Raw genomic sequence first — 22,042 nt, 5'->3', positions numbered from 1 at the left:
GATCATCATCTAGTAATTGGTATAGAGGTTTCTGCCTTTTCGATCATCAAATTATTCCCACAAACAACCGGTTTTCGCATTTCTTTGTACCTAGTTGAAAATTTTGTTCACCGAAATTGAAACTTCAAATCAATTTCGTAACGGGATGCCCCGCCGTTGCGACATGAAACTAGTGTCGATTACGATGGCCAATTTCTATCAACATGTTTTGCTTCAAATCGTTAAACTGCGCCATGGCTCAAGGCTTCCCATAATATTCTCGGAGAGTTCGTCGGAGGGTGGCCATGTTGATCTTTCTCATTTTTTTCCCAGCCTCCGATCAATTTTTCTTTTTGGCAACAATAATTTCCTTATGTTATTCCCTGATATTCAGGGATATTTTGCAAAATTTTCCCGTAAGTTTATATTTTCAAGGATATTTTATTCGTTAATTGAATTAATTTTTCTTTTTAGAACTGGTTTGTATTACTGGTTCAAGCTAATGGTCTTATTTGCTAGAGGTCATTTGTGCTATAAAAAGTCTTAGAAATATAAATTTCTTTAGAAGGGAAAATAAAAGTATCAGTTAAGAAGACCCTGATAAAAAAACTAATAAGTTAATATATTTATATATTGGTCTAAGCCAATTCTATAATTCACTTAAGCAAATCTAACTAAAGGGATAAAAACAAGTAATTGTTAAAGATTTCGAGCAATAAAGATTTTGGCCGATTGAATGACTTGCCAAAGCCGATCTTCATATTTTATTCTTATTTATAGTCTCGGTTGTTGATGAATGCAGTAATGATGACGACCATATGATAGAAATAAATATTTGGAATATAACTAATTTGATTTTGTTTGTTTATATTGGCACAAGTTAATTGTAATGTTTGCCAGAGCCCATTTGTGCAATAAATAGTCTTAGGGATATAAATTTCTTTAAGAGGAAAAACAAAAGAATCAGTGAAGATGACCCTGATGACGAACTAATAAGTTCGTATATTTATATATTGACCTTGGCTAATTCTGTAATCCACTTAAAGAAATCTAACTAAAAGGATAACAATGAGTGATTGTTAAAGACTTAGAACAATACTGATTTTGGTTGATTAAATGACTTGCCAAGGGCGGCCTTGATATTATATCCTGTTTATTATCTTAATTGTTGATGAATGTAGCAATGATGACGACTATCCGATAGAAACAAATAGTTGCAAAACTAACTTTTATTTTGTTTCTTTATATTGGTTCAAGCTAATTGTTATGTCTACTAGAGCTCATTTGTGCTATAAATAGTCTTAGGAATATAAATTTCTTTAGGAGGGAAAACACAAGTATCAGTGAATAAGTTTTTGATGAAAAACTAATAAGTTCACATATTTATATATTGGCCTTGGCCAATTCTGTAATATGCTTAAGCAAATCTAACGAAAAGTATAACAACGAGTTATTGTACAGTTAAAGGTAAATGGCAGTTAGAGGAATCATTTTTTTCCAGTATTTTTTTTACCTATTTTCCTAAATTTAATTTCATAATTTTAGGGATAGTGATCCCCATAAAAACTAACATTTAATAATTTTAGGAAGTTAAATTAGGGAAGTTATTTTTTCCCCATTTTTTTTAAAATAACTGAAAATAAAAGGGAACCATTCGTTTATCGGAAGCCACCATCGACGATGGCATTCATCATCTTTAAAATATGTTGAGCTTTATTGCAAAAATATCGTTTCCTTTCCACAATCTAATTTCCATTTTATAAATTTGCATTCCCCCATGTTGTGTTTGTCCAATTGCACAGAAATCGTTCATGAAACTTAATCATAAGTTGACTAAATTCATTTGTTTGATTTAGTTGATTATATATTGTTTTATTCGATTGTAATTCTCCAAATGAAAACCTAAGTCCATCTTTTTGTTCTCCGGCGTCAATGGATGCCATGGCAGACTATGTTGTTTCATAAGAATAACTAAATGTCTAAACCAAGTCTACGAATCAGACAGATAAATTCGAGTTGATTTAATTATGAACGGCTTTGTGTTAAAACAGTTTTCTTGAAAAACCATTCAGTTCTTAAAAGTTGGGTTCGGTTTGTCGTGGTTCGAGTAGGAACAGTTAAAGGGTCGGGTAGTAATTATGACACGTGTCGGTGTCTACATGCAACACATCATCAATCCAACATTTGATTGTTTGGAAATGTGACCCGATGATATTGTAACAAGATTGAAAAAATTACGGGTTAAAATGTAAGTTTTAATACTTAAAGGTTGAAAAAAGTATATTCGATTGTTTTGGACATTGTTTAGTGGCCCATGCTAGAATTTTCCAACCAAAACCAAACCGTATTTTCGGATTTTAGATTTTTTGGATTAATTTTGTTTTAGTTTTTCGGGTTTTTGATTATTCGGTTCTTTGAGCAACCCCTTTAATAATCAATATATATATATAAATATATATTAATTCAAACTATTCTCACGAGATTACTCGATTCATTCAACGAGAGACTTCCACGCAAACTCACGAGATTGCTCAATTAATTCAACGAGAGACTTCCACATAAGCTTCTTGAGCAATCCCATAGCACGTGATTAGACGTCCCTTTGAATTCCTTATATTAATAAATTTTGGATATTTTAAATTTTTAAAAAATATATTCTAATTTGATCTTTTAGTTAATGCAAACATTGTTCATCGCAAAATATTTTTCGACTGTAAAATTTTTAATTTTATTCATTCATTAATACATGCATAGATTATTCTAAAGGTCCTACTCCTTAAATTTAATTTAAAAAATACAAATGCTCAAGATGTAATCGAAATTTGCTTAATGATTGCGTGGGCATGATTGACAAGTTTTAGAATAAATGTAAATACAATTAAAGTGGGCTCCGATAATAGGAGTCGATCATTTGATTTAAGATAACTTTCCACATAGACTTTTTAGGTATTTCGTTTAAATCTTATGTAGACGCCCACTCGACGCTCGTAATACAATGTTAGTTATATATATTTTTAAATAATTATAGATAACTTCATTAAAACTGAATTGAGACCTCCGGGAGTGGGAAACCTTCGAATACACAAGAGGCATAAAAACCTGATATCAAGCATACAACAATTATGCAGAAGGACAAATTAATGTTGCGATTTCCGAGAATTAATTGACTGCCCGGAGTAAAAAGGAAAGGCAAAACATGGAAACAATTTTTATTTTTTATAAGTGAGACTCGTGACTTAATATAATGAAATAAAAATTTTAAAAACTAATAAATGGGCATAGGTAGTTTCATTGGACATCGAACCTGGAATCTCTTGGTTACCAGTGAGTGCGTGTGTTACTGTGCTATACTCTCTTTAAAAATGGAAACAATTATATACAATTCACGTTTGGAAAATAAAGTGATAGATTAATGAAAAGAAGAAGAAACAAGAAGAGACCAGAAAGACAGAGAGACCAAAGCTGGGAGTTGAAATATTTAATTTCTTTCTAAATAAATAACTATTAATTATTTGCGTAGAAAATGGTAAACGGAAATTAGAGAAAATATTTTATTATAGCGATCGCAAATCGTCCTTTTTTTCTCCTTTTCTTTATGATCCAGATTTATTATAGTTTGTAAATAAGCCGAGCTAGGCCTGAATCTAGAAGGCTCAAGTTTGGCTCGATTATTTTCTCATGAGTTTAAGCTCGGTTGAGCCTGAAATTCCGGACTCAAGCTCGGATGGTCGATTCAGTGAAGAAAAAGAGCTCCTAGCTCAATTATGCTTGAGCTCGAGCTCCTACAAGTTCGCTTGTTTAGACAAAACCAATAGCTATGGCCATATGGATCTTATATATATATATATATATATATAATGTTGTCTGCGTGTGAAGACATATAAAACTCGATTAGGCTTCCGAGTTTCTCGAGTCAAATACTATCGAGCTCGAGCTCGGCTTACTTGACTGGCAAGTTTAGTTTGGCTCGGCTCAGCTCGAGCTCGATAAGATTGCGCCAAATGCAAGGTCTCATTCAGTCGAGCTCAAACCACCCTTTGCAAATCATTTCATCCCATTTGTACCCTTATTTATTCCAAATGCCTTATTGACCTCACTTTCCTATAGACAGGATAAGAAGCGTATTGTGCATAATATAGCACAAGTGTATATGGGATGTGGCATCTACAGCCTAGAGGTTTTCCGTAGCGGCGGGTCGACTGTAAAACCAATCTTCTAGAATGCCGCAAAGGGCGAGATGTACGTACTGCCACTTGACCATCCTTGGTAACCTCTAGAGGTTTACGTTCATTGGCTAAACGAAATCCGTAGATTCAACAAATAACAACTTTGGAACTAAAACTAGGAAAAGAGTACGCATAAATCAACAAACGAACAAATAATGTAAAATAAAAAGCTCAAGTCCTCCAAAGGAACTGACAATTAAAAAAGTAAATAATATATAAGAGAAACCAGAGGTGGTTTTACCAGAAATAACGAAAAGTTGGTGGGCTTGCTAAGAAATTCATCGATCACAAAACCCATCAAAATCTACTCGATTGGGTTGCATATATCAACGCTAAACAGGCTGCTAGCTTGACAAGACGCGAGCTACATACAAATTATATATATATATATATATATATATCTATCTATATGTATGAATATGTATATATAGCACGTACTGAGGAAAAGGTACGACTGCACACAGACTCCATTCATAATTAATACATTCCCTGATAAAGATAGATTATATATATATAGAGAGAGAGAGAGATATAAATGGGACAATTAAGAACTCTCCGATATTTCTCGTTGTAGATAAGGGACGTCATGCATATATCTCCAATTGTTTTACATGTACGCGATAATCGCGACATAACTAGATTATTAATGTTAATGTGGATATAGATCACTGATCACCTGCATGGTTGTCAAGATATCCGAAATCAATAAAATCCTATATAATATGTAGGATCGAGCTTCGGATAGACTGGTCCATTCGTTCGATATTGCCCATATGGAGGGGACTGGATAAAAGTAGGATAAAATATTCCTAGCATGAACCAAACGCTTGGTACAAATCAAATTTATCTATGAAATTGAGAATGTAGATATTGCACCTATATATATAGGTATCTATGATACATAATGTAAAGAAAAATTGGTACATTAATTTCACATTAAATGTATTTATGTAAATAATTAATTTTATTTTCTATAAAAAGTTAATCGATTTATATTTTATTCCCTAGGTATGATTCATAATTTAAAAAATTCAAATTTTCATGCACCAAATAAATATAAGTTTTTGTTGCATTCCTTCTTCAAAATCTAAAATATTTTAAAGATATTTATATGCATTTTTTGGTTCTTATTAATATTGCAGCCTTTCAATATATATATATATATATATATATTTTATCTATAATTTTCATATACCATAATTTATTTAATTTCATTATAATAGGTCATTCTATAAATTTGAAATACTTATAACTTTTCAGTAGCAAAATTATATCTGATATGCTATTTAAATATCGACTATAATGTATATGATATTTTTTATATTTATCTCTAAATTTATTGAATTGACATATTTATAAATATTATCGTAATATAAATATTAATTGGAAGAAATTAATTTTAGAAAATTTTATTATGTATATTTATTTATTTACTATGATATTTGCATAAAATTAATTAAATAGTTTATATAATAATCACTTTAAATTGCAAATACGTATCATTTTATTAGAAAAATTATTTGGTAAAAGAATTAAAAGTAAATTATTCATAATTGTGTTCTCCAGGGGTTTATATATGATCTTACATTATGCATGTAATTTGTATTTATGACCTTAATTTCATTAAAACTATTGGAATAAGAAATTATTGAAAAGCAAAAGTTTCAACCATAATATTCATCTTTTAAAAATATTATTTTATATATTTGAATAAATAAATATATCAACAAATTCATGCATTGCACGGATAATCCACACACACATATATATATATATATATATAATTCACTCCCAAAGCAATAAATACTCTCTCATTAATCATTCACGGAAAGAAAAAAACATATGAAAATAATAACTATTAAGAAACCCAACTAAAACAATTCCCAAGTTCAAGCACAATAATGTTCTGGCATTAGTAGTTATTCCCGAAAAGAACAAAAATATTAAAATAAAGAAGCCAAACTAGAAAAAGCCCAAGGTCAAGCTCAATTTACACTCAATCCCACTGCCGAGGCCACTAAACAAAAATAGGTCAACATCGAAATGGCCATAACTCTAAAACATTCACTGCAGGAGTAGTCAGCGAGGTCTTCAGCTTCTTCTCACAAATTGACGATTCATTCCTCAAACTTCTTCTCTTCAATCCCATTTTAAGAGCATATTAATTTCAAGTAAGTAAATTCTTTTACTTCTGATTGTTACGTTCAATGCATGAGAAGTTAGTGACGATTCGTTAGCTTCTTCTCAGCAATCGACGATTCATTCCTCAACTCCTTCTCATCAATCCCACTTTAAAGAGCATATTAATTTCATAGTAAGTAAATTATTTTACTTCTGATTGTTCCACTTCATTGGATTAATTTTATTGCGGTGAATTTATTTCTAATTCATTGTTGCTAGAGTTATGGGACCTGGAATTCGAAGTGTTTATTCATCGTCAATATAAATAATTTCCAGAATCACTCTTCCAAAATCACTTCAATCTGTGAATCTTTCATTTTGGAGAAATGTCGTACGCTATGAAGTACTTCAACAAGTGGGTGAAAGCTCCATGTTTTGAATTTTTCCATCTGTATCAGATTACTTTATATCCAAGTTTGCTGCCAATTGATGATTTTCTCAATCTAATATTAATATTAATATGTTTAATATATTATATCTACAGGAGGACAGCATCCTCTGATGATAAGCAATATGTGTTGCTCAAGATATATCTCCGACTAGAGATGACTAGAAAATCAAAGTGCGTGTCTCAAGGTTATGGGATAGTCTGAATATACGTCGAAAGAAAGAGCTATTGAGCACCGCTATGGTTCTTATTGATGAAAAGGTTTAAATTCGCCACTTTTATTATGTTATAACAATTTTGAAATTCCTTATCTAAATCTAATTGTTTCTTTCTTTTACAGGGAAACTACATTCATGCTACAATCTGGAAAAATATTTCTCACAAGTTTAAGAATATTCTCTGTGAAGGGAAAATTTATTTTATGGAAAATTTTTCCGTGACAAAGAACAAGGAAAAGTTTGTTGTGGTGGAAAAAGAACGATTTCATGTTGTATTTTTATGCAATAACTATTGTGAAAGAAATTAAATATGATGATAGTAGTATTCCTCACCATATATTTTTTTCAATAGATAGTATTCCTCACCATATTTTTTAGTTTGTTCCCTTTGAGAGGCTGCAGTCTCGATGTGAGAATGATCCAGTAACCGGTAATTCTCCAATTAGCACATGCTGAAATATGTGAAGAATGATTTGCATTAGAAATTTATTTATTCAATCAAGTATAATCTTAACATTTTTCTCTTCATTTTTCAGATGTTACCGGTGTTGTCAAATCGGTGAATCCAATCGAACAAAGAACGACTGATGAGGGCAAAATAGATATGATGAGTGTCCAATTACAAGACGCGAGGTGAAAAGATTGAACTTGATTGAAATTATATTAGCCGATCATGTATTTGCACATTATTTTATTTAGAATATTTATATCAATTTATTATTGCAGGGGAAACAAAGTGAACATCACAATCTGAGATGCCTATGTTGCACTCTTTGAGGAACTAAAGCATAATAATATCTTAAAGGCTAATATGTAGCTATCTTTTTATCGACGAGAGTTCGGGAGTTTCGTTGCAAGACTATTAAATATCTTACTGTTATCAATCATAAGCTTTAAATATTTTTATTACAGTTTAATCGAAAGCATTTATGTGTAATTTCAGATACTTTGTCCATTTCTACTTCTTGGTCGAGCAACATATATTTGAATTTGGATATGCTATGGAATTCTAATTCCAGAGGACCAAAGTGACCTCATCAGAGGCTGTGAAAATTCTAATTCTAGAGGACGACGGGAATTACGCATGATACACTAAGAAAATTGGGTAAATGAAGTGTTTATTGGATATAAAGATTGTTAGATTACATGAAATGTGAAGATTGGATAGAAAGTTTAACTATGGAATTTTTTTCCTGGATTAAAAGTTGAAATGTGAGATTGTTGTATATGATAAATTATATTGGATTACGAGAAATGTGAGAGATAATAATAATCTAATATATGATTTATTTTTGTAGAAATGATTGTGGGTCCCACAATCATAATTTCCATTATAACTTAACAATTCCACCTATTTTAAATGCAAAATTTTTACCGACCATGATTATAAAGTTCTAACTCGAGCAAATGATTACAATGATTAACTTTTATAACTTTTACAAACAAATACTATAAAATACTATGTAGATTCGAACTTTACATAGAAATAGAAACAAATGCTCCCTTAATTCATTTTAACAGTTCTCTTCTAATTTGTACAAAGTTTTAACCTTTTCTGTATTTGACCTTCTATCTAAATATAGATAACTCATACAAGAAAATAATTGTGCCTACCAAATAAGATCGTTAATCGCTACACAAAAATAAATAAATAAATAAATAAATATATATATAAAACTGAGGCAAGGTTCTAAACAAATATTTACTTCTCATCGTTCAGACTTCTTTTGTAATCGAGTTTCTTTTGAAGATGCTTGACTCATTGAGGATTGAGACCAGTTATAAACAGTACAAAATAATGATCTGTATTGATCCTTCTTACCCCCTTTTTATGCGATATTGTTTATAAACATACCTAACTCATTGTATAATAATCCATTCGATACCTAATTGATATTAGTAAACATTAAAAGTAAATAATCATACAAATTATAATATATAATTATTTCTATCATATAATTTTCTTCATACAACCCGTGCAATGCACGGGCTTAATTTCTAGTATCAGAGATGATTTAAAAAATTTCATAATCTCATATAATTTTTTATTATAATTTATGAACTTATAGTAATATAAATAATAAAAATTAAATATTTAAGATAAGATTATCAAAAAATTCATGTTTAAAAAATTTGTCATCACATTTGTGTAAATATGTAGTATATGCTGATTAAATAAATACACAATGCACAATAATTGAAACAGTTAGTTGAAAATATTTATTCGACTATCTAATTTTATTTATCGATCATCATAGGAAACTTGAAATTAATATTGAAAATATATTAATGGATTAAGAAGTGATATAATTTTCAAAAATAAGAAGAATTATTATGAGAAATGATATATATGTGTCTATCAAAACAAATATATTTATATATATATATATATGTGCAATGCAAATGATATAAACACACAAATAAATTAATTGATGATATACAGAATTTTTAAAAATTCTGATCCTATAAAAGAAAGATTAATGATGTATTTAGAGGTATGAACTTAAGCTCATAAATAAAATAAAAACAAAACTTAAAAATAAGGATCTCTTAAATAATATTTTATAAAAGGATGAAGCAAATTTTTATCCTAATGACAAAACTTAATATATCCGATCCATATTAACAGTTAACTTTAAAATATGACACATTTTAATTGAAATAATTAATTTCAAATTATTATACTTATTAACTTACTCTAATTTATAACAAAATAATTATTGAAAATAATTATTTGACTGTTGAAATTTAAAATTAAAAATGACTATCATTTTTAATAAGAAAATTGATATTTCAAAATGTAAATAATTACAATAATAAATGATATAACGATATATGAAAATGAACCTGTGCATTGTACGGGAAAAAATCTCGTAGGCTAGTATTATTTTATGATATATTTAAGCAAGATAGATCATACCAACTGTAGTTAATACGATAATTTGTCAATAAGATATAATTTGACAGAGTCTCTAATTCGGCCTCGTATCGAAATGAAGGCAGAAAATTTTGGTTTCTCCAATATCCCCAAGTCTACTGTTGCTAGCATAACAGTAATAAACTTACACGCACACATAAATGTATTTTCATGAATATATTTTCATTAAGGTTAATATATATATATATATATATATCGAAAATACATATATGTATATACATATATTTACGATCTTATAAATTAATGCATAATAGCATATAGTTGACCTCCCGGTCCCTCCCACTTGTCCTTCTCGACCCGATTTTTATTTTTATTTTGTCAACTTTTCAACATGATTTTTTGTCAACAAGGTCATATATTCACACTCCCCTGAATGGACTCAACCCTAGGACTTCCTTAGCCCCATTGAATCCACAGTCAGTCGCTGACCGGGACTGATCTGCCGGGCTCATATCTAATTCAAAGTGTAAATGGGTGTACGATGTGCTTGGAAAATCAGAAGCATGCATGTAGTCTATGGGCCACATTGAGTGAGCATACGAAACGAATTATGAACGAGCCTCGATCGTCAACATAGGTGGACCCAACCCAACCCATGCAATTTGGATTACTTTTTCATTTATTTATTATTTATTTATTTTTGTTGTTTAATTTCTTTTTTGACGTGGTTATTTAGTGATAAAGTTAATTTAACTTTTTGCACGAGACATTATTTCCTTAATAGACAAATAAGCCCGAAAGGCCACAAAAACATAAGACATCCCGCCGCGTACGAGGTTGAACATACATCAGTTGCGTCCTCCCAAAGGATAAGATCATCGTCAATCAGTCGATCTGAACCCTCCATGCACTTGATTTAGTCGTCTGAATTAGTTTTATTTAAGTAGCACATACTTATATATATATATATATATATATATATATATATTTTTTGTGGGCCACACTTGCCACACTTACCACGTGAGCGTCATGTCAGTACGACCGTTAGATGTCGAAGGAAAAGATAACACCGTGATATATTTGATATAAAAAGTAAACCATGAGATAAATTTGATAAAAAAATATAGAATAGATTCGACAAAATGAATAAATCATATGCCATTTTAAGTAAATTTTCCTTTTCATAATATCACATAATGTACAGTTCCCTGGTGGTGATCGTGCATGTGGCTGGTTGTGCATGCGCCCTTGTATCTCACCTGACCAGCACATCCCATGGCAGTGACCAAGCAGTCAAAGTAGAGGGCTCCACACTTCAATTATCTCTGTCCCACCCGCGTGCAATTGCGACCTTAACATTTCGTAAAACAAAATAATAAAAATAAATAATGACAATAATACTGTATATTTTTGACACATTTTTTTAAAATTATCATATAATTTAAAAATTATTTTAAAAATCATATTTTGCATGTTATTTTAAATCTATTTCGATGTCACTTTTTCCTTCAGTGAAGTTGTTGATGTGGCAATGATAGGCTCACATTACGTCCACGAGTCACGTCGATAACTTTGTCAAACATTAAAAGGAAAAAAGTGACGCTATGATATATATATATATATATATATATATATATATATGAAATAATGTGCAAATCACGAATCTTTTTAAATAATTGTTAAATGGCAAGATAGATTTAAGTAAAATCTTAAATCATGAAATATCACTAAAAAAGAAAAAAGAAAAGAAAGAAAAACTAGTGACCTTATTTAAAAGTTACTCGGTGGACTGGTCATGAAATGTACTTTATATGTATCTGCCTCTGATTTTTGGTAGATACCAGCTTTGATTAGGACAATGTGATCCCTAGCTAGACAATACGAGGACGCGCAATAGCTAGCTAGCCTTGTGATGTCATCGAGGGATCGGCGGCGTAATTTCTAGCTAATTTCGTGACATCACCACGACCCTCTTATCATTCCGTCCATTACGCATTGTTGAGATCAGTAAAACCAAAAAGGGATGATGGTGATATCATATCACCATAGAAATTTTCGCCGAATGAGGGTCGATATCTTAATTGAATACATGATCTTATCCATTAAACTTTTTGAGCAAATGTCCAAATAATTTGGTCGAAAATGGATACATGCATGCCTTTTCCAAATTATATATATTAATATATATATATATATATGTATATATTTTTTTGATAGTTAAAGATGACATTATTTATATAATAATAACTAAGGTACATATAGATCTGGATAACCTCGAGGATACAAAGATCAACAAAATCAGATTTAATGCCGTATTGACTTAAGTCGTGGGCTCCAGAGTTATCGTTACATATGTATATATGTATGTTAGAATAAAGGTTTTTATGTTCGAGATTTTTACCTCGATCGAGATGGATGAGTCTTTGGAAGGACTTTTGAACCTGGATGTTTAGTTCGGGGCATAGAGTTTCTTCTTGAAAAGAGTTATTCACCCGTGTAAAGTTGCCACGTCATTTCGACGAGTCTTTTCGAAAATACAACAGAGTCCTCTTATTATCTCTTACGATTTTAACGAATGCATAAAATACCTAACTCTCTTGCTCGATTTTCTGGAAGAATTTCGATATAATTCAATTATTTTATATATTAATCGACAGAAATGAATGGCCTTGACAAGCGTGAGCTCTTGCATGGAATGGAACTGCGCGCCAACAGATCAAAACCTTTCACCCGGTTAGGAAACTTAGGTAGCTCTAGAAGAATAAAAGAATCATTCAACATATTGACTATAGAATGAGTCTCTCAATTTTAGAAGATTCTTTCTTCTTGATATAAGATTTCAATTCAATCTTATCTTATCTATGTGCTGACATACAGAGAAAAGAAATTTATCTTTTTTTTTTTTGGGTAAGATAAAGAATTTTATCTTCATTAAAGAAGGTACATACAAAGTACATGAATAGATTCAAAAATTATTGTAAGCATTTCACAGCATGGGCTAAGATGATGCTCAGACAGAGATTAATCTCTGCCAATGCTAAATACGCATCGCGAACTCACTGAATAAGAAAGATAGTCTAAAGCAATGTTAGAAGGATTTTACTTGCACTTGGAAAATCTAAAATTCACTGAAAGTATCACACAATTATAATCTGAGTGAGGTTGTAACGAGAGTAATTTTAAATAATAAATTGATAATATTTATAATATTACTGAAAAAGAAAATGTTAGAAGCTAATTTTGACTTTTACTCATTGCAGAAATAAATGAGGGGAAAACTTAAAATAGCCCAAAATTGCTCACTCCTCAAATTTCCATTCAAAGCACTAGAGACGTATAACAACGGGCACTGGTTACCCGGCTAGTAACGGGTACGCAAGTTCTATCATCATATGATGACATGTATTGATTATCCAATCGATAACGGATTATAATTATGTCAATTTTTATCTAAAAAATTTGAATATGATTATAGATACACGAGTTCCAATTATTGTATGGAATTTAGTTAAATACGACTGCATCGGATCATACAATCAGTACTCGTGTATGTATAAAGAATGCTTTTACCATATATCCTAAGTGCACGGAGAGTTATCCATTAAAAAAAAAGTGCATGAAAAAGTTTTCGAACCTGTTTACTTTTAAAAAATTAATTTTCACTTTTTATCTCTACTTTTATTTTTATTTTCTAAATTTATTTCTCTATAAAAAATATAAGAATATATTTACTAATATTAAATTAGAAAATTTTCTAATATGAGAATAATTGGAGTAATCACCATAAAAAGATGATATTAAATAAATTTATAAACATAAAACTCAATAGAAAAGGAAAGCCATTAATTTGAATATAAAAAGAAAATAATGGAAAAATGAAAAACTGAAAAACTAAATAAATAGCTTCTCTAATTTATATACAATTTAGAATAGTTGGAGAAAAAAAAATTTCTTTGAAAAATTAATTTAATTCAATATAAAAAATAGTATTTTTCGTAATTTTGCAATTTTTAGAAAAAATTCATAAAAAAATTGAAAAATTCTCCAGAAATAAACAAGCCCTACGTCTTTGAAGCCTATAAACTCCTCTCTAATAATGCTTGCATTATCCTACGTGATAATAAGTTGGATCGATATTTTTTTTTTTGTGTTTTTTGTTTGCATCAAAACTTCCAAAAAGAGAAAATAAAAGAAAGTCAAGCTGATTTCGCTCCGCGGAAATTCGGATTTTCTTTCTTATCCCATCCAGTCTTCCAATATTTAAAAGGAGTTTTATTTGTGTAAGCAAAGATCACATGCTTCTTCCTTTACATTCCCATAGACTCGATCCTCCCAAAATTCATTGCCTAATCTTTAGCCATTCCTCCAAATTAATCACGAAAATCAATTCGCAATCATTGGTTATATATAATCTTCGTGTGAATGTTTCCAACCACTCATAAGGACATTTATTTTACATTAATTTGTTTTAGATTTTTCGTGGCCTTGTGAAACTATAAATATTAATAATAAAATTGAAATCTTTATTAATTATAATAATGCATAAGAAATGTATCTTTCATAGATTAAGACATATGGAGGAGTTCGCAGAGGGACGGATGAGTTCCAACAATGAAAAAATATCCGATTATCATCCAATTCAATTGCTTAATGACACGTTAGGTATCGAAAGACCAAAACGTTTTCCTATCATTGAAAAATTGATTTAGTACTATGATAATACTCTTGACTAGGAACAAAAAAGTCCATTATGAACTCTCGTATTTCTCTTGTAATTTTTGAAAGAAAAAACTTTTATATTTTTTTAACCGATGAATAAAATTTTATCCAACATTTTTTTTTTCACTTTTGTGGATCCGAGAAGACAAAAAAAGAAAAAAAGAAACGTCTGCTTTTAATTGCGGTCTTCTGTTTCTGTTTCTTCGTCCATTTCCCTCCATCTCTGTCTCTGTCTCTCTCTCACCTTTGCTTTTTTCTCTTCCGCGGAAAGTCGATTCCTTCCTCCGGACAGTTCCAATCATCAATCTTTTCCGCATAAATTCTGGGTTTCTGTTGAAACACATAGAGAGAGAGAGAGAGAGAGAGAGATTGGAGTTTCTCCTTCGCTTTCTCATCCCGTTTCCCCTGACATGCTCCGCACGGATTTCGGGTCTCTTCTTGATAAATCCTCGGATTGATTGATCTTACTTCAAGGCTTTGATTGATTGTTGATTCTTCGTGACTTTTAAGGATCGAGGGAGCCCCTTTGTCTTCTCTGGCAAAAGAACGCAAAACAAAGAGAGACAGACAGGGGAGAAACATTGCTTCTTGTTCCCTGAAAATTAGCTGTCCCCATTATCGAGAAATAGAAACTTCAAAGACCCCTCCTTTGGTTAATCCATCTCTCCGGTCCCCTTTCTCTTTGATCTTTTGATTTTCTATTTTGAAGGGTAATTCCTATCCGAGAATCTCTCATCTCCTCCTTCCTCCCCCCACCCTCCTCTGTTCTTCTCCCCCTCTTCCTCTGTTTCTTCAGGGTCGGGAGGTGAGATTCCGAGAGAGAGAGGGGATTTTCCAACATAAAGGAATAACCCATCCCCTCCCCTCCCCTCCACCACTCTCTTCCGCCTTCTCTCTCCAGCTTTTACCATGGTGATTGAGAAGGACTCAACGCAATCCAATCTCTGCTGCTTCCTCAATTGCACAACCCCCGTAGTCCCTTCCCAAACCCTCCCAAAGGTATTGCCTTTTCCCCTCCATTTCCCGGAGCTGCTGTTGTTTTCTCTCTCAAGACAAGACTGACTGTGGGTTGGTTCCTTCGTTTGACAATATCTTTGATTCCATGTTGCAGACTGAGATGAGGAGCCTCAATAGGTTGTGGCACCCCTGGGAGAGAGAAAAGATCGAGTACTTTACGCTGGGCGATCTGTGGCGGTCTTATGACGAATGGAGCGCTTACGGCGCCGGGGTCCCGATCGTCCTCAGCACAGGCGAGAGCTTAGTTCAGTACTACGTTCCGTACCTGTCAGCAATCCAAATCTTCACAAGCAGCTCTTCTGTTAACGGCTTTAGGTAAAGGAACATCCAATTTCTTGTGATGTCCCGAGTCCCGACGTTTCGAATTTTTGCGTATCGAGTTCGATTATCGATCATTGGGCTGTTTGTGTCCGTGTTTGTTTGGTTGTTCTTTCCTTTTTGGTCTTTTCTTGGAGTTTTTGGGTAATGGTATCAATGGGAGAGAGTTACATTGTGAGATGTGTTATTGATCAGGGAAGAGACCGATTCTGGGGAGTGCGAGACGAGGGATTCCTTCAGCAGCGATTCCTGCAGCGACGAGAGTGAGAGCGAGAAGCTGTGGAGGTTCGACGGATGTTCTTCCGAGGATGGCGGGTTTGAGCCTGACAGTAGTCTATGGCCTCTGAATGATAGATTGGGTTACCTTTACTTTCAGTTCTTTGAAAGCTCGAATCCTTATGGAAGAGTTCCTCTCATGGACAAGGTATGATTTTGATTTCTGTCTTACTCCATTCAACTTCTCTCTGATTTCTCTAATAAGCATTGGAACGGCGAAACTACTAAACGGGTATGGTATGGTAGATCTCGATTAAGGTGTTCCCCAATGTGACATTACTAAATGCGCCTGCAGGTTAATGAATTAGCTCAGAAGTTCCCAGGTTTGATGTCTCTGAGGAGTGTTGATCTTTCACCAGCTAGTTGGATGGCAGTAGCTTGGTGAGTCTCCGCTCTATCACTTTCCCGACATTTCGAAATACGGGAATGGGTTATTGATGGATTACTTACCGGAAGATTTTAACAAATCTTTCTTTCAGGTATCCTATATATCACATCCCCATGGGAAGAACCATAAAGGACCTGTCAACATGCTTCCTCACTTATCACACCCTGTCTTCTTCATTCCAAGGTACCAAAAGCTCAAAAAGCCTTTCATTTTGAGTCCCTTTCGATCTTCTATCACGTTTTTTGTTGAGTGTCAGTTTGTTCTCATATTCTTATCTCACAAAGACGCAACTTTATGCTTCCACAGATATGGACCTCGACGATGACATAGAGTGGACTCAGAGGAATAGGAGCAAGGAAGGGGAAGGGGTCGCTCTCCCTCCCTTTGGGTTGGCCACTTACAAGATGCAAGGCAATGTTTGGGTCTCGGGCAAGTGTGGGAGGGACCAAGAGAGGCTGATGTCCCTGTTGAGCGTGGCTGATTCGTGGCTAAAGCAACTTCGGGTCCAGCACCATGACTTCGACTACTTCACGGGGATTCGGCGTGGCTAACTGAAAAGGCCTATCAAGGGTCTAACACTCACACCTCCCCACTTGCTTGCTTCATAGTCTCGCCCCGAAAAAATCCGTAAAATGAAATATATATATATATATATATAAAGGAAAACAACGGGCATCGAACAACTACCCGGAATTAGTCTCTTTTCAGATGTTTTGGTCCTTCCTCCTGTTTAGAGGCTAAGGTTTGAGTGGCCCCGAGAGGTGTTTTACTTTCATTGACACAATCCAAAGAAGCTGTTGATGGGCTGTTATAGCTGAGCAGTTGGATGCAGAGGATAGGGAAGGCTTTTGGTGTACTTTGACTTTTAGCAGATGCTGATTGAGGTGCGGCAGTTGTGAAAATCAGGTAAAAAAACCAAAAAGGAGCTTTTAATAGGTTTTGTAATTTTACTGCTTCTGTAAAAATAAGAAAAAAAAAGAGGAGAAATTTGGTGTAGATTAGTCTGTGATTGAGATTTCAGTTGGCTGGACCAATTTGCCAATTCTACCAGCTTTCTGTTTCCTTTTTTTTTTCCCCCCTGCTGGAAAACCGGATTTTGATCAATAGGTTTCAACTCTGATACGCTCGGAGCTCTGTAGATCTTCTCAATCCAGAAATCGCCCTGGAACACGAGGGATCAGTTACCCCATGATCGACTGAGACAAAATTTCCCAGCGGTAACTGTTTTCTTTCCATACAAAATACCTAAACTGTATCTGAGTGGAAGCATTTAGCGTATATTCAGGAATCGGAACGGAAACATAAAACCAACGTGAATTATTCGGCATGAGAAGAGGATGATACAAACATAGGATGGGAATTGGGATGGGAATTGATGTAAACTTTGGGTGGAAAATTATGACATAATTTTCAAATTTTCCATAAAGGAATTGCACCATTTTTTTTTTCGATGTACGCCTTTTTATTATATGAAAATTCAAGAAACCTCGATTAGTGCAGGTTCAAGTTGAATATGCTCGTTGAAGGGTAAAGCTCTTCCGGTCTTGAATATTATCAATTAACAAGATTTAAATCCGAATTTCTTTTTAATTAGCCATCCAACTAATATGAGTACGATGAGATGATAAAAGGAAGTTGTTGGTCGGGCCACTAAGAGCTCCCCGGCCTTATCTTCCAAATAATAGTCAGCTCATATTCCCCACTAAGATTCTATTAATTAATTAATTATCCTTTTTGACATGCAATAAATGAATGATGGCATGGCATCAGTAGATAAGCTAAGTGCCCACGACAAGATTTTTTTTACAGATTTTTCTCGATAAATCTGGACATATGATCTTCCCACCGACGGATCATATGAATTTAATATGCTTTTAGGGATCAGATCTGTCGGACTATCCAAAATGGTTTTATAATTTACGGAATGCAATAGCATCTGTTAGTTCGATAAATGAATTTGATTGGACCTTGAATGAAATTATGAATATGCCCACAATTAGAAAGAAGCTAGTTTTTATATCTTTTTTCTTCCTATGAGTGCAATCAAATTGTCATCCACTTTGAGCTTGTCCATGGGCGTTGAAACCCTCCATCTTTATCCTGACAAGTAAACGTCACACTTTGATCTCACAAGTGCAACTACTAACCAGATTCATATATGCAAACCCCGAGCCATTATCAGTCATAATCCCCACCAAATAATTGAATAACTAATCACCCGAAAATGGGAAAGGGGCATCAAGTCGAGAGAGGCTCCATGCCGACAGATGACACGTCATCGACCCTCTTTCCAGTTAGTGATTGATTACCAGCTCGGGATGATCTGTAATGTAATGAAAAGAGTTATTTGTTAGTCGCATTATCGGTGTCTCGTGGATCTTGTTATCGAGTTAAGGAGGAGATAAGGCTGTTCCAACCACCAACAAGAAGAAGCCCGAAACATTTGATGCGGTCGATCATAGAGACATGACATTATATACGTGCAAGTCAAATGAGCTGTAGACACATGGTGGGATTGCACTTTTGAATCTCTCATCCATCATCACTCCCAACCACAGAAGCTTCGTACATTTTTTTTTTGTCAAAAGGGGGGAATTATATCGATCAAACAGTTCAGATGATGATGGCATGGCTTTATATGGCTGAAGGCATAGACATATAGTTGCTTGGATTTCATGAGTCCCACTCTCCCCATTACACAATAATTTCATTGCCAGGTGATGGTACCTATAATTTGTTCCCTTTGAGCCATGAGCACATGCCCCATTTAAGGGCTCTTATTAAATGACCCCAACATAAGATAGTGGCATGCTAGGTGACACGTTACGCATAATTAAAACTCGAGAGAGAACATTGAACAGAAGGCGTGTGGAACTGTAGATTATATATGATGGGGACCGTGTCTTATAAGCGACCACTTCTTGTGAAGTCACAAGAAGCACATTTTTTATCAGCTTTCGAATTTTCCGATTGAAGCTGCAATCTCGTGTAAAAGGACTATAAGAAATTAGTTTAGGAAGGGCCTTTGATTACGTTAATACAATGGAGATTGTGCCGTAACATTTAAGCACTTCTTGTGAAGTCACGAGAAGTAGATCTCCCATTAACTTATAAAATCTTTTGATGCAAACTCGTGGATATGAGGTCTACCAGACATTAGTTTAGGCAGGCCATTGGACTATATCAGTGCAATAGTAACGTTAACCGGTATAGACTTAGCTCACATGTAAAGAGAATTTGCTCAACGAACATCAGTCATTTTACTCTCTCTCTCTCGCTCTCTCTCTCTCTCTCTCTCTCTCTCTAGTCATCCATACACACATACACATATATATTTGGACTGCTGAGAGAGCTCTCCATATATGCATCTATATAAAATAATAAAAGCCGGAATCAGGTCTCAGGATGTGTCACATAAGACAAAACATGTCTCTGATTGCGAGACCTTTCAAGTCATCACCAATAAATATGTGACATTTGACTCATTGTCATGTTGTCTCTTGAATCTTACCTGGCGCATCTTGGGAGGTCGTTTCAGCTTTTATTATTTTATATAGATTAGATCTTATTATTAAGGGCTTAATTTAGAGTTAGGGAGAAACAACCCAAATTTTTCCTTTTTTTTTTTTTTGCTCTATGGTCTCTTACATGAACGAAAATTTGAGCATAAAAGTTCTCATCAACTGCCTAGAATAAAAATTACAAAGATATGGGATTCATAAAGCCGCCCATCATCTTAAGGTGAGTAGATTATATTTATATAGATTAGAGGAAGATGATTCAATATTAAGTACAAACCAAAATTATTATTTGGACAGCTTATGAACTCTCTATTTTTTAGAGAAAATATATTAATATAATCGTGGAGTTTAGTATATTATTCATTGTTTTTTTTGTTTGGCCAAACTTTTTTTTTTGTATGAATGAAAAAAATTCCTTGAGGGACTTTTGAATTAGAGAGGTCTGATATATCTTATTATTCTTACACTGGGTTGATTACTGAGATCACTTGACTCGTCAAGATAGTAGGCATGTATGCATAAAATGCTATTTATATGTAAAATAAATAAAAATCATTTTTAATAAAGGTTATAATGGAAGAATATATAATATTAATTTTATTAATTATCATAATAATTCTAGCCCACGCATGAGCGGGATTTTGTGTCTAGTAATTATAAGATGCGGAGCGTGATGGGACATTAAATTTACAACCTAAATTAGAATCACTCCTTAGGGTCATATCGAAATATTGAAAAGATTCTTGGCATGTTAGACTACTTGGATGGATTTAATCGGAATCATCAATGAATCTCAGCTAGATTAATTGAGCTAGGGTCGAGGGGTGATTAGGACAAATAGTAAAGTTTTGTAATATCCTTTCCGATGTTCCAATGACTAATTCGGAAACGGGACCTACTACTCGGTGTTCTTTCAGCAAGTTGGCTCCCTAGATAACGGCAGTTAACGCGTACGTCTTGTTGAGTTAATTAAATAAAGAGGTTATAATTGTCAAACCCTAGTTTGAAATCATTTTTCAACTCATTGATTAACCCTTCGTCTCTCATTTGCATTAATGCATTCGCACTATGCAGTTATCATATACTTTTCGATTTATGCACTCTCTTTAGTTCAGCTAAAGCATTCCTAAGGAAAAGACATATTCCGAGACATATCAATTATATTTGTTAAATATAATAAATTAATTTTTATAAATTCAATTTCACGAAGGATTAACTAAAAAGTAAATGCCACATTATAGATTAAGATGGATGGATTCTTCGGGTAAGGCTAGTGAGAGAATTAGTATAACAAATGACCGTACGAACTTATTTTTTAAAAAAGAAAAGAAAGTGAAAAAGTACAGATCATAGTTATCAGGCCGGACCGGAAACCGTCATTATTCCGGTCCGATTCCACCTTCAGACCGGAAATGCACATTTGAACCGTTAAACCCACAGAACCGGCCAGTTTGAATCTAAAAATCCACTAAACCGGCCGGTTTATGGGTCTAACGTTTTACTATATTTAAATCAAAATAAATTAATGTGGTGGCCCTGGTGGGATTTGAACCCCTGCCCCTCCACTTCACACCCAAATTATGACCATCTCACTAACCAACTAAGCCACATGTCCCTTTTAAATTAACTATACAAATGTTATGTATTTCTTATCAATTTATTTTATCTAAAGCAATAATGTAAACCTTTATTATACAATTAATTAAACATGCGGTTCGACCCATCGAACCCCCGGTTGAACCCGTGAACCCATGAATCCATGCCCTACCCGGTTCGCTATCCGGTCCAGTTTTAATAACACTCGTGCAGATCCCCATTATGGTTAGAGATTGTAACAAATTGGACCATGTGATTTTTCGATAGACAACTAATATCCAGTGGTTTATTTCGTTAAACATAAGGAACTCACCGTTAATTTTTATTACTTTTAGTC

The 22,042-nt window shown here is 33.3% G+C and overlaps 1 protein-coding gene across 1 annotated transcript; it reads left to right on the top strand.

Moving 5' to 3' along the window:
• Nucleotides 1-14,797: 14,797 nt before the first annotated feature.
• On the top strand, nt 14,798-17,777 carry LOC116205745. Its single transcript, XM_031538396.1, has 6 exons — nt 14,798-15,588; nt 15,701-15,921; nt 16,120-16,348; nt 16,496-16,581; nt 16,680-16,771; nt 16,895-17,777. Exons 1-6 carry the CDS (start codon nt 15,499-15,501, stop codon nt 17,137-17,139), a joined length of 963 nt encoding a protein of 320 aa, XP_031394256.1. The 5' UTR covers nt 14,798-15,498; the 3' UTR covers nt 17,140-17,777.
• The last annotated feature ends 4,265 nt before the right edge of the window (nt 17,778-22,042 follow it).

Source organism: Punica granatum, chromosome 4 (assembly GCF_007655135.1).
Source record: "Punica granatum isolate Tunisia-2019 chromosome 4, ASM765513v2, whole genome shotgun sequence".
NCBI classification, from domain to species: domain Eukaryota; kingdom Viridiplantae; phylum Streptophyta; class Magnoliopsida; order Myrtales; family Lythraceae; genus Punica; species Punica granatum.
The sequence above is the reverse complement of the archived record's forward strand: the minus strand, read 5'-3'. Positions and strand labels throughout refer to the sequence as shown.